This window comes from Bos javanicus, chromosome 3 (genome assembly GCF_032452875.1).
Source record: "Bos javanicus breed banteng chromosome 3, ARS-OSU_banteng_1.0, whole genome shotgun sequence".
NCBI lineage: Eukaryota > Metazoa > Chordata > Mammalia > Artiodactyla > Bovidae > Bos > Bos javanicus.
Window position 1 is genome coordinate 40,839,397 of NC_083870.1, and position 16,265 is coordinate 40,855,661.

Here is a 16,265-nt window from a genome sequence, read left to right on the forward strand (position 1 = left end):
CCTTAGCTTCCAAGAGGAATTCAGAAAAGAGAAAATAATGATGAAAAATGTACCAGAACTCAGTGTTATATTAGTCAATGTTCCTTTGTAGGAACCATATGGAGAAAGCATATGGTTATACTAAAATAACTATTCAGAAAATAAACAGAATAACAAAGTGCCCATTTTTTCATGTTTTTAAACATGAAAATAAAAATTTTAAACTAGACTGTCCTTCAGATGGTAATTTTAAAGATATATGTGCTCTGTTGCATCAAATAAAGAAAATAAAACATTTTTAGAGTGACATTAATATTTTTGAATTATTTTTGTTTGTAAATATTTCTTGGGTACTGAAAAATCTCTGAAGAGTAGAACTCATTTTATTTTTTTTTAATTTTTTAAGCACCAAAAACATTGTCTTGGATTATAGCCAATTAGCAATGTTGTTCTAGTTTCAGGTGAACAGAAGGGACTTGGCCATACATATACATTATCCAATGCTTATTAAACCAAAGAATTTTCTGTTGTTTATTTCACCAATATTAAATTTGGTCATTATTGGCCTTTTAGTTAAAGGAATTCGCTTTAAGTAAACACAGCACTGAAGGTGATGCTTTCAGAAAGCATTTTGTTCAATAATATATATTCCTAACCCTTAATGAAAGTCTCATATAATACAATCAGTAAAGGATCCTATTAGGTGAGGAGGAAAAGGTTCTTAATCCTATATTTTATTCAGAAAGGGTTAAATTTTTAATGTATTTTTTATTCTTATATTTCATGTATTTAACGCAGTTATTTTATGACTATAACTTAATCCATGGTTGCAATTTATACATCATTAAAATTTCTTTGCCTTTCAAAGGGACATCCTGGTTTAATTGGCCTAATTGGTCCTCCAGGAGAACAAGGTGAAAAGGGTGACAGAGGACTCCCTGGAACTCAAGGATCTCCAGGAGCAAAGGGAGATGGAGTGAGTAAAGATATAACTGATTTTCCTACTCCTTTCCAATCCTACAATCAATACACCCACACTCCTGCACACATTCCTTTAAACATGACCAACAAAGTGATTTAGGGGGTCTAATCTCCTTAAGTCAATGATGTTTTCAAAACAAAATTTATTCAACTTTAGAGTAAATAAATAAAAATTATGAATATTGGAAACCATAAAAATTATACTTTAGTAGTCAATTACACAAACGTTCACTGAATCCTCAACACATACAAATCATTATTCTCAATGCTGCAGGACCATAAAGATATATAGAGAGAGACATATTGCAGCAAAATGGAAAAAAAATACAGATTATCTTGCAAAAGTTATTTCCTAGATTTAAAATGGAAAAATTTAAGCCATTCTTCTGTATTTCTGCACTGTCTAAATTTTGCAGTTTGTGTTGTTATGTAATGTATAAAAATGGAATCACTGACAAAAACTCTAATTTGTATGAAACTTCTCTGTAGGGAATTCCAGGTCCTGCCGGTCCCATTGGTCCACCTGGTCCTCCGGGCTTACCAGTAAGTACAAGACAGAGAATTTTACCAGGTTAACTTATAAATAAATCAAAGAGACATAGATTCTCTAGATTTTTATGTCTGCTTTCGCTTTTGCTTTTTTTAGGGTCCTCAAGGTCCAAAGGGCACTAAAGGCTCTACGGTAAGTACCTTTCCCTTTAGCATTTAAATTTTTCAGTGATGCCTTACTCAAATGTTTTGGTCTCCATTTATTTTGTTGCTTATTCTTTCTAATAGGGACCTGCTGGCCAGAAGGGTGACAGTGGTCTTCCAGGGCCTCCTGGGCCTCCGGTAAGCGCATAGTAACAAGAGTAATATTTTGGCAATTAGCATCTTGAGACAGCCAATGATTTCTCTGAATTTATAAGAATGAAAAAACACATTCTGTCAAAGTACTGATTTTCTAGGAAATAGCACCTACCTTAATTAAGTACTTAGGTCTGCATGCCAACACATGTCTTTTAATTGGGCTTCCCTAGTAGCTCAGATAATAAAGTGTCTGCCTGCAAATTGGCTTCACTCTTTGAATACACAGATACTATAACTATATATTATAATATCTTGCTTTATTTTTCAAGAAAATCATATATTTTTATATCACATTTTCATGAAAGCAACTGCTTGTATGCCACAAAGATATATTAATACCTAACTAGGAATAAAAAGTTCAGATACTTGGCATTTTTTTTTCCTACTGCATATAATGATAATAATAGCTTCTACTGCTGCTGCTAAGTCACTTCAGTCATGTCCAACTCTGTGCGACCCCATAGACGGCAGCCCCCCAGGCTCCACTGTCCCTGGGATTCTCCAGGCAAGAACACTGGAGTGGGTTGCCACTTCCTTCTCCAGTGCATGAAAGTGAAAAGTGAAAGTGAAGTCACTCAGTCGTGTGAAGTGAAGTCACTCTTAGCGACCCCATGGACTGCAGCCTACCAGGCTCCCCTGTCCATGGGATTTTCTAGGCAAGAGGACTGGAGTGGGGTGCCATTGCCTTCTCCGCCAGATAATAATAGCTGCTACTTATTAGATCTGACATTTACCAGGGTTCACACAACTACTGTGTTAGATCCATGTGACAAAATTTGAGACTTTTTTCTTGAACTTGTTTCTAAGCTATATGAGTACTAATTTGCTGCAATGACAGTAACAAAGAATCAAAAACTAGATGGTTCAAAGGATAGAAATATTTTGTCTGACAAATTTAGAAGGCAGAAGTCCTAGACCAGAGTGTCAGAAACTTGTTTCTTTCTGAGGTGATGTGGCTGGGAAAGATCCTGTGTAGACTTCTCTCCTTTGGTTGTAGAAAGCTGTCTTCTTGTGTCTCTTCACATGGTCTTCTGACTATGCATGTCTCTGTGCCAGATTTTCCCATTTTAGAATGATACCAGTCATATCGGAATCAGAACTACCCTAATGCCCTCATGTTCACTTTAATAATTATATATACAGCCACCCCATTTCTAAATGAGATCTTCCTCTGAGTTATTGTGGCTTTGAAATTCTCCACATGGATTTTTATGGGATAGAATTCAGTCCATAAAAGTACAGATTAACTATTTGATGTAGTTCTACTCTTATAGATATGTAAATTCAAGTCTAATTGCACTTCTTTATTTATATATACAGCTATAAATGTTTGGAACCAGCTAATGTGTATTTTTAAATGTGATATAAATTGTTATCAAGTACCATAGACATCTCATTATATAATACAAGAACCTAAAAATGTTTTTTTAATCTTCAGAGACTAAAGTCTTGTTGCAGGGATAGGACATGGAAATGAGGACTAGTTAGTAAATAGAAAAGTAACATATATAACATATCTCCACACAACTCTGTACTATGTTACTTGTATAGAAAAAGCCCAGAAGTCATCTGATTTTTGTGCCTACCTTGATACCTCCACTAGATTCTTTTTAAAGAATTCACAAAGTTTATATATAAAGATATATATGTATGATAAATATATATAAGCAATTGGAGAAAACTTTAAAAATAGGGAAAACATTAAAAGGCTAAATAAATTGTAATATCTTATGATATAACATAATCAGTAATAATTAATATTTGAAGAATATTTTACCCTAGGAAGCAGTTACATGCAGATCATCTCTTTTACAGGGTCCACCAGGTGAAGTCATACAGCCTTTACCAATCTTGTCACCCAAAAAAACAAGAAGACATGCTGAAAGCACGCAAGCAGATGCAGGTGATAATATTCTGGATTACAATGATGGAATGGAGGAAATATTTGGTTCCCTCAATTCCTTGAAACAAGACATCGAGCATATGAAGTTTCCAATGGGGACACAGACCAATCCAGCCCGAACTTGCAAAGATCTGCAACTCAGCCACCCTGACTTCCCAGATGGTATGTTAATAATACATGCCCAAGTGAATGTTTTGCGCTTCTAAGTTACTGAGATGCACTGTCAGCTCATTAATTCTAGTTAAATATTTAATATAGACTCTAAATAAAATGAGAGTGAATGATTAATTCCAATCCTGTAGACAAAAAAAAAAAAAGCCATTTACACTGTAATTCTAGATCTACTTTGGAAAATCTTTGTCTTGTTAAATAAGGTTTTATTAAATTATGACAAGATCAATTTTAGATGGTTATAGATAACAAGAGCTTTCCTGGTGACTCCCCCTGCCAATGCGGGAGATGCAGGTTTGAAGCCTAGGTCGGGAAGATCCCCTGAAGAAGGAAATGACAACCTATTCCAGTATTCTTGCCTGGGAAATCTTACAGAGAGAGGAGCCTAGCGGGCAACAGTCTTCTGGGGTTGCAGAAGAGTCAGACATGACCTAGCGACTAAAAAATAACAACATCAAGATAAGACAAATGTATTTTGGTATGTAATTACTATCATAGAATGGGTATGATGTGTGCATATTACTACATATTTATATACTATGTCCTAACTTATATAACACTCAGGATTAAGTAGCATAACTGAATCATGTGACCTATCAGTTTAGCAATGATTTGGTGAAAAGAGTATTTAAGAAATAGGATAGTTTGAGGCAAAAATGTATTTCATTGATCCATGAATAACAACTGTGAATTATTTGTTTGTAATAATATCAAGATAATTTCCTATACCTACCCACTCCAGTATTCTTGCCTTGGAGCTCCTCTGCACCAGGAACAGAGGAGCCTGGCTACAGGCTATAGTCCATGAGGTTACAAGAGAGTTAGATGATGACTGAGCAACTAAACAACAAAATTAGTTGACAAAACTCTTTATACCTGTTCTGAGAAGCTAACAGTCCCAGGTATTTTAAATGAATAACTCATACTATCCTAAACTAAACCAAAAATGGGCAGATCTGTATCTGATTTTAAATCTCCCACTTTAAGTGGAAATACTTTGTCATTCTATTTACTCTGTGTGACAACATTATTTTTCACTATTGATCATATAATGAATGTTGTAACTGAGATCTAAATAACTCAGCATAGACAGAAAAGTTTCATGCAATTCAAGAACAGACATTCCTTACTACAAAAATGTCTTAAAAGTCTCCTATCTTAAGCACAATTTGTTAAAAAGAGACACAGATAATTATTAAGGATTCTTTACAAACTGCTATCAAAAATCTTTACATTTATTTTTATTTGAAATATATATTGTTTAGTTTCATATTAATTTAGTGATGTATAAAAAGAATGACCCACATTTCTGATCTAGCTAAGGTAATCATACATATGTGAATGAATATCAAATGTAAAAAATAAGCATTTACTGACAACATAAAACAACACATGATTAACTAGAACTTGATGCTCAAGACACTTTTGTAAATTTGGGGGATAGAAAGCTCACTGTGGACTACATTTTCTGGTGGTTTCTGTATATTAGCTAACTTTATTAATTATTTGTGTTAATTAATTACAATTAAATATTTATTTATTTACTTATTGGTGTCAGACACTGTTATTCATGCAGAAACTCACAGATAAACAGAAAGAACAATTCCTTTGGGCTATTATTGTCTAATGATGGCAACAAGTAAACCTAGAGTTTTATAATGGCATAGTATGACAGATACAGATTTCCCCTGCTATCTAAAATCAGAGAGTTCCTATGAAATCTCTTGCAAGCTGAAATGGTAAAAAGCCAAAAAAAGCATCTTAGTAATTTAAATATATGTCATTTGAAAGACTATCTAGTAACAATGTTAACTAAGAAGAGATAAAAATAATGCTTACCAGATAATTCAGAATTATATATTCTTTAAAACCCTAAGAAATATCAAAGATTAAGAGTGGTTATTCCAGTTGGTAAAATCTTTAAGATGATTTTTATTTTCTTATGTAATTTTCTTCCAAGAATTTTAATTGGTTCCAGATGTGAAATTATTAATGGTGTAATCAGAAAAAGTATAATTTTTTTGTTAAAGAATTTATTTTAAAAAGCAAACTGATATTAAATTTTCAGGAGTTCCAATACTAAGCCAAGCAGTTTGAGCTTTTACGTTGTTTAAAGTTCATAATCAGTGAATTGACATAATTCAAATCAGGATTTGAAATGAAATGGCAGCATGAAGAATGTTAGGAGAGAAGTAGTCATCACATATCTACCAAGTCTATCTCCCCAATTATTCTCAAATAACCCCATTGTCAATTACTTAAAGAATAACTTTTTGTTAGTCCCACTACTTAACATCATTACTCACCTAACACCAAATTAATGGTCATGGTCATTTACATGATAAAATTAGTTCTGTACCATTTAAATAATATAATTAATAGCAAACTGTATTTAAATATATAAAATAGACTTATTTGGAGCCCATTTAAAGAGGGAGTACATTTACTTAATGAAGTTTTTGTTATACAGTAATGCAAAAGAATGATCCTTGAAGCTAAGTAGATACTCTCACCTCCATCAATACAGATAAATAAATCAAGGAAAAATATAATGATCATTATAGTCAGGTTATTGCTGTTTTAGTTGCTAAGTCATGTCCAACTCTTTTGCAACCCCATGGCCTGTAGCCTGCCAGGCTTCTCAGTCCATGGGATTTCACTTAAGTAGTAAATAAAACATATAGGATTTAGGGTCAAGTATATCTCCACCCAATGTACTTGCAATTTATTATATGTAAATCAATAGGGTATTGATATTTGAGGAGGAGTCATTTAAGCTGAAACCCAAAAGTAATAGGCATGCTAAGAATAAAAAAAAGGATGTTCCAGGAAGATGGGGACATTCGCAAAGCTCCAGGCAGACAAAACAATAGGTCATTCTTTCTTCAAACATATACCCCAATGTGACCAAAAGCATAAAAGTGATCCATGTAGAAAAATAAATGATTATTCATTTTTCCTTATTTCTCCAATAAAATTGGCCCTATAATGTATTCAATTTTTTATATAAATGTATTTGTGCTTGTGCTGTGCTTAGTTTCTCAGTTGTGTCTGACTCTTTGCAACTCCATGGACTGTAGCCCACCAGCCTCCGCTGTCCATGGGGATTCTCCAGGCAAGAATACTGGAGTGGGTTGCCATGCCCTCCTCCAGGGGATCTTCCCAACTCAGGGATCGACCCCAGGTCTCCTGCATTGTGGGTAGATTCTTTATCAGCCACCAGCAAAGCCCAAAATGTATTTGCATATGACTTTTTTTTTTTCTGCTTTCAGGTGAATATTGGATTGATCCCAACCAAGGTTGCTCAGGAGATTCCTTCAAAGTTTACTGTAATTTCACATCTGGTGGTGAGACTTGCATTTATCCAGACAAAAAATCGGAGGGAGTAAGTAACCAATCTGTTTTGATGGTGACTGTTGACAGTTTATGCCATGTTTTTGCAATATTGAAGTAAACAGGAAAATTATATTGTCATATTTTCATTTATCTGCTTTTCTTACAGGGGTAATTAGAGCATTTCATTTGCATAAACATGAATAAGGCACCAAAGTGAGACACGTAGTTAACAAATACTTTTTATTTTTTAGCCAGATGTACTCTTTATGCACCTGCTTGCTCTCTAAAATTCTATGACTTTCCATGACACAGCACAGCTGATTATCAGATTTTAGTATATGCATAGTGGTATTCTTTCCAATTACCATGTGATAGAACTCACAGCTGTATTTTACGCTCAAAATACACAAAATACACAAGAACGAATCTTTAACATAAGAGTATTCTCTGTACTTTCAGATAGTCTCTTCAAACATATTCCTTGATTTTCACCAAGCAGTATCAATATATGTGAGTTCTATCTTTAAAGTGAAAGTGAAAGTGAAGTCGCTCAGTCATGTCTGACTCTTTGCGACCCCATAGACTGCAATGGCACCCCACTCCAGTACTCTTGCCTAGAAAATCCAGTGGGTGGAGGAGCCTGGTAGGCTGCAGTCCATGGGGTCGCGAAGAGTCGGACACGACTGAGCGACTTCACTTTCACTTTTCACTTTCATGCATTGGAGAAGGAAGTAGCAACCCACTCCAGTGTTCTTGCCTGGAGAATCCCAGGGACGGGGGAGCCTGGTGGGCTGCGGTCTATGTGGTCGCACAGAGTCGGACACAATTGAAGTGATTTAGCAGCAGCAGCAGACTGTAGCCTACCAGGCTCCTCCGTCCATGGGATTTTCCAGGCAAGAGTACTGGAGTGGGTTGCCATCTCCTTCTCCAGAGGATCTTCCTGACCCAGGGATTGAACCCGGGTCTCCTGCGTTGTAGGCAGACGCTTTACCGTCTGAGCCACCAGGGAAGCTATAGGCAAATTATTAATATAAGATTTTTCACTAACATAATTACCTTCTCCAAACATTTTATAGATGGGACATTTTGATTTTATCTGTATACTTTTAATAAATCATATTCTTGTTAGTAAGTGGAGTTGGCATGCAGAGGCACAGAATCTCCTTGAGATAAAACAAGCAACTTTTAAAAAATATTTTAATTTTATAGGAGTATAATTGATCTACAAGATTGTGTTTGTTCCAGGTGTACAGCAAAGTGATTCAGTTATATATATTATATATATATACACATACATATACACATATATTCATTCTTTTTTAGATTCTTTTCTCATACAGGTTATCACAGAATATTGGGTAGATTTCCCTGTGCTATACAGTAGGTCCTTGTTGATTATCTGTTTTATGTATAGTAGTGTGTGTGTGTTCACCCCAAGCTCCTGATTTATCCCACTCCACTCCACGTTTCCCCCTTTGGTAACCACAGGTTTATAAGAAAATAAGTAGCTTTGTGACTACTCTCTTTAGGAGAGACATTTAGTTTGTAAGTGAATGATGGATAGTAGGAGCAGGAAACAAAGCAACTTCTGTTTCCCAACCACATTTTGCATGTGGGGAAGCATAATAAACTCCTCTAGTCCACAGAGAAATGTGGGAAAATGGAAATGCCTCCCCTTACAGGATTACTCAAATTCCCTCTAGTGAGGCCTTGCTGCTGCTGCTGCTGCTGCTAAGTTGCTTCAGTTGTGTCCGACTCTGTGTGACCCCATAGACCGCAGCCCACCAGGCTCCCCAGTCCCTGGGATTCTCCAGGCAAGAACACTGGAGTGGGTTGCCATTTCCTTCTCCAATGCATGAAAGTGAAAAGTGAAAGTGAAGTCGCTCAGTCCTGTCTGACTCTTAGAGACCCCATGGACTGCCACCAGGCTCCTCCATCCATGGGATTTTCAAGGCAAGAGTACTGGAGTGGGATGCCATTGCCTTCTCCGAGTGATGCCTTAAATACCTCTATATCTTGCTGATCTTTGCAAAGCTAAATAATAACATTTATAAAAGTTTCTAATCATTTTCCCCAGCAGGGAATGACTAGGCTTGCTTCCTGCCAAGCTTAATCTTGACTTCTCCATAGCATCCAGTCCTCAGTTACTAACTGGATGCTTCAGGATGCCTCCCTTGGTTATGAACTACTAAAGGTTTCTATCTGCCTTGATGGCAGATTCCAACTGGCATTGTGAGGGTTTCTTTTGCAAGGAGTTGCCTAAGAGTTCTGCCCACATCTCCTATAGCCAACACTTGGTATGCCTTTACCAGGTTATTTTCCACCTCCCTTATTTTGTAGCAATTAAAGAAAACAGGAAAAAAAATTGGCTCAAAATTCACTAAATGGGAATTCACAGATCTATCTGAAATTTTGCTCTTTATCCTGTTTTGTATTATCCAGGTAAACCATTTTAAAAACTCTTCAGCATCACAGTATTACTGAAAATAAATGATAAATATATAAACAATATTGTTTATAATTTTAACCTGCTTTCTAACTTTTCTTTTCTTTGCAACAGGTAAGAATTTCATCATGGCCAAAGGAGAAACCAGGAAGCTGGTTTAGTGAATTTAAGAGAGGAAAACTGGTATGTTATTACCTTAGCATGCATGGTGTATCTTAAACATCATAACTCAAGTTCAAATTATATAATCTCTAGCCCCTTACTGTGAAAGTCTAAATCATACAAAGCAGGATTCCATGTACTCTCTAGTTTGCTTTATCTAAATCTCTTAGACCAATTTTGGGATTTTTAGAGAGAAGTCTAAAATTTTTACCAAAATAAATGGAAATATATTAAATTTATTAAAATAATAAAATCAAATAAAGTATACATTTCACTAAGTACTTGAGATAGCATAAAAATGGACTATATTAGAAATATGAGTTATAGAGAATATAATATCTATTTAGGAAGGATCTCTGACTATTTCATTTCCTTTATACTTGAAATCTAATTTATTCTTTGTTTTCAATTGCAATAAGAATTTTTGGAATGTGAAATGTTTTTTCCAATAGTTACATCTGGAAATAAAGTGAGCTGACTGACTGACCTTTTATATGGATTACAGCACATGTTTACTTAGATATTTCCATAGAATTACCAGTTCGTGGTTAGTCATTTTCTAGAGATATTTTAACATTGCATGCCAAAACTAAATTTGCATTTAAAAGCTGTTTAAGATATATTTGTTTTTGAAATGTTAATTATAATGTATTCTAATGAAAGTTTCTCATTTATTCAGATAATTATTCAAATTTTCAATGTTCTTTAAAAAAATTATGATTTTCCATTTATGACTATTTATACAATCGTTATCCTCTAAAAATCTACACATATTACTAATATTCTCCACATTATAAATCTCTAGTTCAGTTTTCAAGTTACATATTAAATATCCATGTTACAGTTTTATCTTTGTGTGAGATAAAAATACATACACAAATAGAGCTCTCTGGGTGTAGTTTTATTTTTTGCTGTTTTGTTTTCCTTAGAGTGGATTTCCCAGTTTTTTTCTCTAACCTCTCAGGTATTCTCATCATCTGAACTTTTAATCAGAAAGAATTAAGTAAATCAATAATAAGGAGGAAAAGTGAAGCAAAAGTTGCTTGTGGACAGTTGTCCATGGAATTCTCCAGTCCAGAATACTGGAGTGGGTAGCATTTCCCTTCTCCAGCAGATCTTCCTGACCCAGGAATCAAACCAGGATCTCCTGCATTGCAGGCAGATTCTTTACCAACTGAGCTATCAGGGAAGCCCAATAAGAAGGAAAGTCACAGATAACTGCCTTTATATTGAATTAATCTATAACCTGGGCAAATTTCTTACTGAATTTTTAAAATATAAGTTTATATGTCTCAGCTAATCCCAGATAGTTTATTTATACCCAGTAAAACAAATTAGGAGCTTGACAGGAGAGACAGTTTTTAATAATTTGAAATTAGGACTGTGTTCCTTCTCAAAACGCAAATTAAGTATTTCCTGATAACAAATATTTACTTGCATGTCTCAGGCAATATGCTTGGTGCTGATGATACAAAGATGAATATAATTACATCAACTAAGAACAGACAAACAGGAGGTCTGTGGTGAAAATTAGAAGACCAAAAACCTCTTGGAAGACTGTGGCCCCAAAATGAAAAATGCAGGAATGTGTCGAAAATTTTGAATCAAACAGATATACTAGGAAAATAGGGGAAAACAAACATAAAAATAGTCTGTCTTTGCATTTCACTGAGATTCCTTGATTTTCATTTTCACTGTTTTACCACTCTATTATTCAAAAGGGCTTCCTTGATAGCTCAGTTGGTAAAAAAAATCCACCTGCAATGCAGGAGACCCTGGTTCGATTCCTGGGTCAGGAAGATCCACTGGAGAAGGGACAGGCTACCCACTCCAGTTTTCTGGCCTGGAGAATTCCCTGGACTATATCAAAAAGGTACAGGAGTATAATGAAATAATTCTTGGAAACAAATAAAACAATTACATTTTTTTGTGGTATTTACTGACTGACTAGGAAAATGAAGTGTAGAGGTAAAATGATTTTTTTTTTCCAAGATAAGTATTGTTGATAGTAGCTAAGGTGAAAACCCATCTTCATTTCATAAATTCCTATATCTGGGTCTTCTGACTCTCAGTGCATACCTTCTTTCATTAAGTAAGAAATAGGTCTGTTGATACATCCACATGCTTCTGGGATCTCAATTCACTGTTGACAGTGATTTTATTCTTTATAATAGAAAAGAGTCTTTATGTGTCTCTTTATTCTCTTATTTCCAGCTTTCATATTTAGATATCGAAGGCAATTCCATTAATATGGTGCAAATGACATTTCTGAAACTGCTGACTGCCTCTGCTCGGCAAAATTTCACCTATTACTGTCATCAGTCAGTGGCCTGGTATGATGTGTCATCAGGAAGCTATGACAAAGCACTTCGGTTCTTGGGATCAAATGATGAGGAGATGTCCTATGACAACAACCCTTACATCAAAGCCCTTTTTGATGGCTGTGCGGTGAGTATAGTCCCTGTGGCCTTCTTTCACAGAGATGAGAGGCAATGTATAGCCATTCCACTTTAGCCCTAAGTCAGATTTCTCTCATGAAGGGGATGTCAATTGTCATTAAGCCTTGATGCTTAACACTGACATATTAAAGTGCTGCTGCTGCTACTGCTGCTGAGTTGCTTCAGTCGTGTCCGACTCTGTGTGACCCCAGAGACGGCAGCCCACCAGGCTCCCCCATCCCTGGGATTCTCTAGGCAAGAACGCTGGAGTGGGTTGCCATTTCCTTCTCCAATGCATGAAAGTGAAAAGTCAAAGTGAAGTCACTCAGTCATGTCTGACTCTTACTGACCCCATGGACTGCAGCCTACCAGGCTCCTCCATCCATGGGATTTTCCAGGCAAGAGTATTGGAGTGGGGTGCCATTGCCTTCTCCAATGCATGAAAGTGAAAAGTGAAAGTGAAGTCGCTCAGGTTGTCTACTTGAAAGTTACACAGTCGTGTCCGACTCCTAGCAACCCCATGGACTGCAGTCTACCAGGCTCCTCCGTCCATGGGATTTTCCAGGGAAGAGTACTGGAGTGAAGCCAGTACTGAAGCCATTGCCTTCTCCGATATTAAAGTACAGTATATTAGAAACCACTAGTACTCACACACAAACACACACACACAGATACAGAAACTGAAACATACATATAGACACACTTTTAAAGCCATAGCAGAAGGTAATCTTGGGTCATATGTTATTTTTATGGAATTATTCCTGATATTTAAATACTATTACAGCTAGTTATTCGTGGAATGAAAAAGATCAAGAGCCTTATTTCATTTGCCTCCTTAATTCATGATTCTAAAATGACAGTTAAAGGAATCATCATTATACCATTCATACCATAGATAATTCTTATCTTGTATTTTGCTTATAGAGGTTTGCAGATTGGTATTATGTTACAAGAGCTTAAACAGATACAGTCATTTTGTTATTTTAATCCTCTGCAACTGTCTTTCTCACACATATGGTAATTTCATAACAGCAAATGACCAAGAGAGCATCCTTAAAAATTTGTTTTCCTAGCTGATTACTGAAAAGCCACAATTACAAATAAACAAAGTAAGTAGCTTACACATAGACCAAAGAAGAGAACATACTGTATATTGAAAGGAGCAAGTGATTTAGATTTCCCAATATAATGTACTGATAATTATTCATAAAATTTATACATAGCAACAGAAATACTTTGACTTGGGCTTCTTGTATTATAATTCCTACACTGTATTCAAATTTTTCTTAGAAAATTTGCTTATATGTGTGTGTATACATATATATATTTATATATATATCTTAATTATTGTAACAGTGGTAAGGATATATTATTTATGCAAAGATATGACCCAGTACCAATATCAGTTTTCTCATATTAAAATGTATATATCAATTCAGTAAGATTCTCTGCAGCTGTGCAATATATTAGAGTAACATTTTGAATATGTGCAGCTAAATACTAAATACGGTCAACATTCAGAATTTAAAACTACATATGACATCAGCGATAACAAGAAGAATGAATTACTACAAAGATAATGGCAAATTTGTTTTCCATTCTCTTCTTTCTTACCTTCTTACCTCTACTCAGAGGCTTAAGAAAAAAATAATGTATGTTAGAAGTATGCAATGATTGTATAACTTTTTATTTCTTCTTAACTTTACAGTCCAGAAAAGGCTATGAAAAGACTGTGATTGAAATCAATACACCGAAAATTGATCAAGTACCTATCGTTGATGTAATGATCAATGACTTTGGTGATCAGAATCAGAAGTTTGGATTTGAAGTTGGTCCTGTTTGTTTTCTTGGCTAAGATTAGGACAAAGAACATATGAAATCAACAGAAAATATACCTTGGTACCACCAACCCATTTTATGCCACATGCAAGTTTTGAATAAGAATGGTATAGAAAATAACTTGCTACATATGTATGTACCAATTAGGAAATACTGATGCCCTTGTGGGCACAGAACCACATGACAAAACTTTGAAAATCATAAAAATATAAGATAGTGTGGCTGAGATGGAAACAGGCCTTATTCTTGAATCCCAATTTTCATCTCTCCTTTTCCTATTTGGATTTCTTTGGTGCTGTAGAAAAAAAAAAAAAGAGAGAAAAATATATATTCATAAAAGATATGGTGCTCATTCCCATCCATCAAGGATGTGCTAAAACAATGTGTTTAATAAATTGTAATTTTATGTACAGTTCTATACTGTTATCTATGTGTCCATTTCCAAAACTTGCACGTGTCTCTGAATTCCATCTGACTCTAATTTTATGACAATTGCAGAAATATGATGGCAATAAATATATGTATTATGAAAAAATAAAACTGTAATTTCTGGTGGCTCTAATTCCCTTCCTTTGATGAATAATAAAATGCCTTTGTATATATTGATGTTGAAGAGTTCAGTTATTTGATGTCGCCAACAAATTTCTCAGAGGGCAAAACCTGGAAGACTTTTGGAAGCACATACCGAGCAACTCTTCTCTTCTGACCGTAACTTTGCTGAATTTCAGCCAAAAACATCATGCATTTTGATGCTTTATTCAGTGCTATACCTCAACCGTTTTCTTTTCAGAATCCAGGATCTCACAGGATACTTGTATATATGGAAAACAAGCAAGTTTATATTTTTGGACAGGAAAACGTGTATGAGAAGCTATTTTAACAGATTGATGCCTACATCAAGCAATCAATCAATCACATGTACAATTTCTTTAACTACGTTATCTCATCTCATTGTTTTCAGTGTGCTTCAGCTATTCAGGTTAATATTAAAAGATGGAAACTAAGCAGTTATTTATGAACTTGTTAAATGTTATATTTTAATCAATCGACTTCTAGAATTTGATGCTAAGTTGCATATAGTCTTCAAATATTATTTTACTTGCACCTGTCCAACAAATATTATTTCTTTTCTTTCAAGATAATATCATACATTATTTGACCTACCTAATTGCTAAATAACATAAGGGTGAACTGTTACTAATAGTGCTTGTACTAAAAGTCATACTTATTAAAAAAAATAAAAATATTTTTTCCACTAAGGCATTTTCTTTCAGGTAGCTTGAAATAGCAGTAAAATCTAAAAATAACAAATTGAACTTTGTATCTATTTTAAGTAATATATGTAAGACTTGAAAATAAATGTTTTATTATTTCTTATATGAAGTGTTAAGTTAATTGATACTAGATTTCACTGGAACATTTTCAACTGATAATTTATCACAAAAGAACATACTTGTAATATTGAAATTAAAACGTGAACATTGTCATTCAGAAGTTCTTTTATTTTTTAAATCAAGTTTGTAAATGTCCTTTGAAGAAGGGAGATATGAATGGTATAAATAAACTCAAGTCTTGTCTACCTGGATTGGTCATTCTCTTTCTTAAATAGGTTTTAAATTACTCTATTGCAGAAAAGGCTTTCAATTTGTTTCTTGACCATCCAGGTTAGAATAGTTTTACACTTCTGAAAAAGAATATTATCCTTCATAGATTAGTTGTTTAAAATTCTCCACATTTCTAAAATAAACTCTATAAACAAAATGATAGGATATGCTTAATTTTTTAAATATTTTTATAATTAAAAACTTTATGACGTTTCAAACATTCATAATTTCAGCATTACAAGAATTTCCAGATATTTTACTTGAAATATAGACTTTAATATAGACTGTATGGGCTTCCCTGATAGTTCAGTTGGTAAAGAATCTGCCTGCAATGCAGGAGACCCCTGTTCAATTCCTGGGTCAGGAAGATCCCCTGAAGAGGGGATAGGCTACCCACTTCAGTATTCTTGGGCTTTCCTTGTGGCTCAGCTGGTAAATAATTCGCCTGCAATGCAGAGACCTGGGTTCGATCCCTGGGTGGGGAAGATCCCCTGGAGAAGGGAAAGGCTACCCACTCCAATATTCTGGCCTGGTGAATTCCAGGGACTGTATAGTCC

At 34.8% G+C, this 16,265-nt stretch overlaps 1 protein-coding gene across 3 annotated transcripts in view; it reads left to right on the top strand.

The window, feature by feature from the left end:
* Positions 1–15,689, top strand: part of COL11A1 (collagen type XI alpha 1 chain) — a 226,869-nt gene extending 211,180 nt beyond the window's left edge. For all 3 annotated transcript variants that reach the window (XM_061411030.1, XM_061411027.1, XM_061411031.1), the window contains 9 exons: positions 848–955; positions 1,450–1,503; positions 1,607–1,642; positions 1,738–1,791; positions 3,625–3,874; positions 7,156–7,268; positions 9,780–9,848; positions 12,042–12,275; positions 13,974–15,689. In XM_061411030.1, the coding sequence (XP_061267014.1) occupies positions 848–955; positions 1,450–1,503; positions 1,607–1,642; positions 1,738–1,791; positions 3,625–3,874; positions 7,156–7,268; positions 9,780–9,848; positions 12,042–12,275; positions 13,974–14,120 (1,065 nt within the window). In that variant the 3' untranslated portion in view covers positions 14,121–15,689. The remainder of the gene's footprint in view (positions 1–847; positions 956–1,449; positions 1,504–1,606; positions 1,643–1,737; positions 1,792–3,624; positions 3,875–7,155; positions 7,269–9,779; positions 9,849–12,041; positions 12,276–13,973) is intronic.
* The last annotated feature ends 576 nt before the right edge of the window (positions 15,690–16,265 follow it).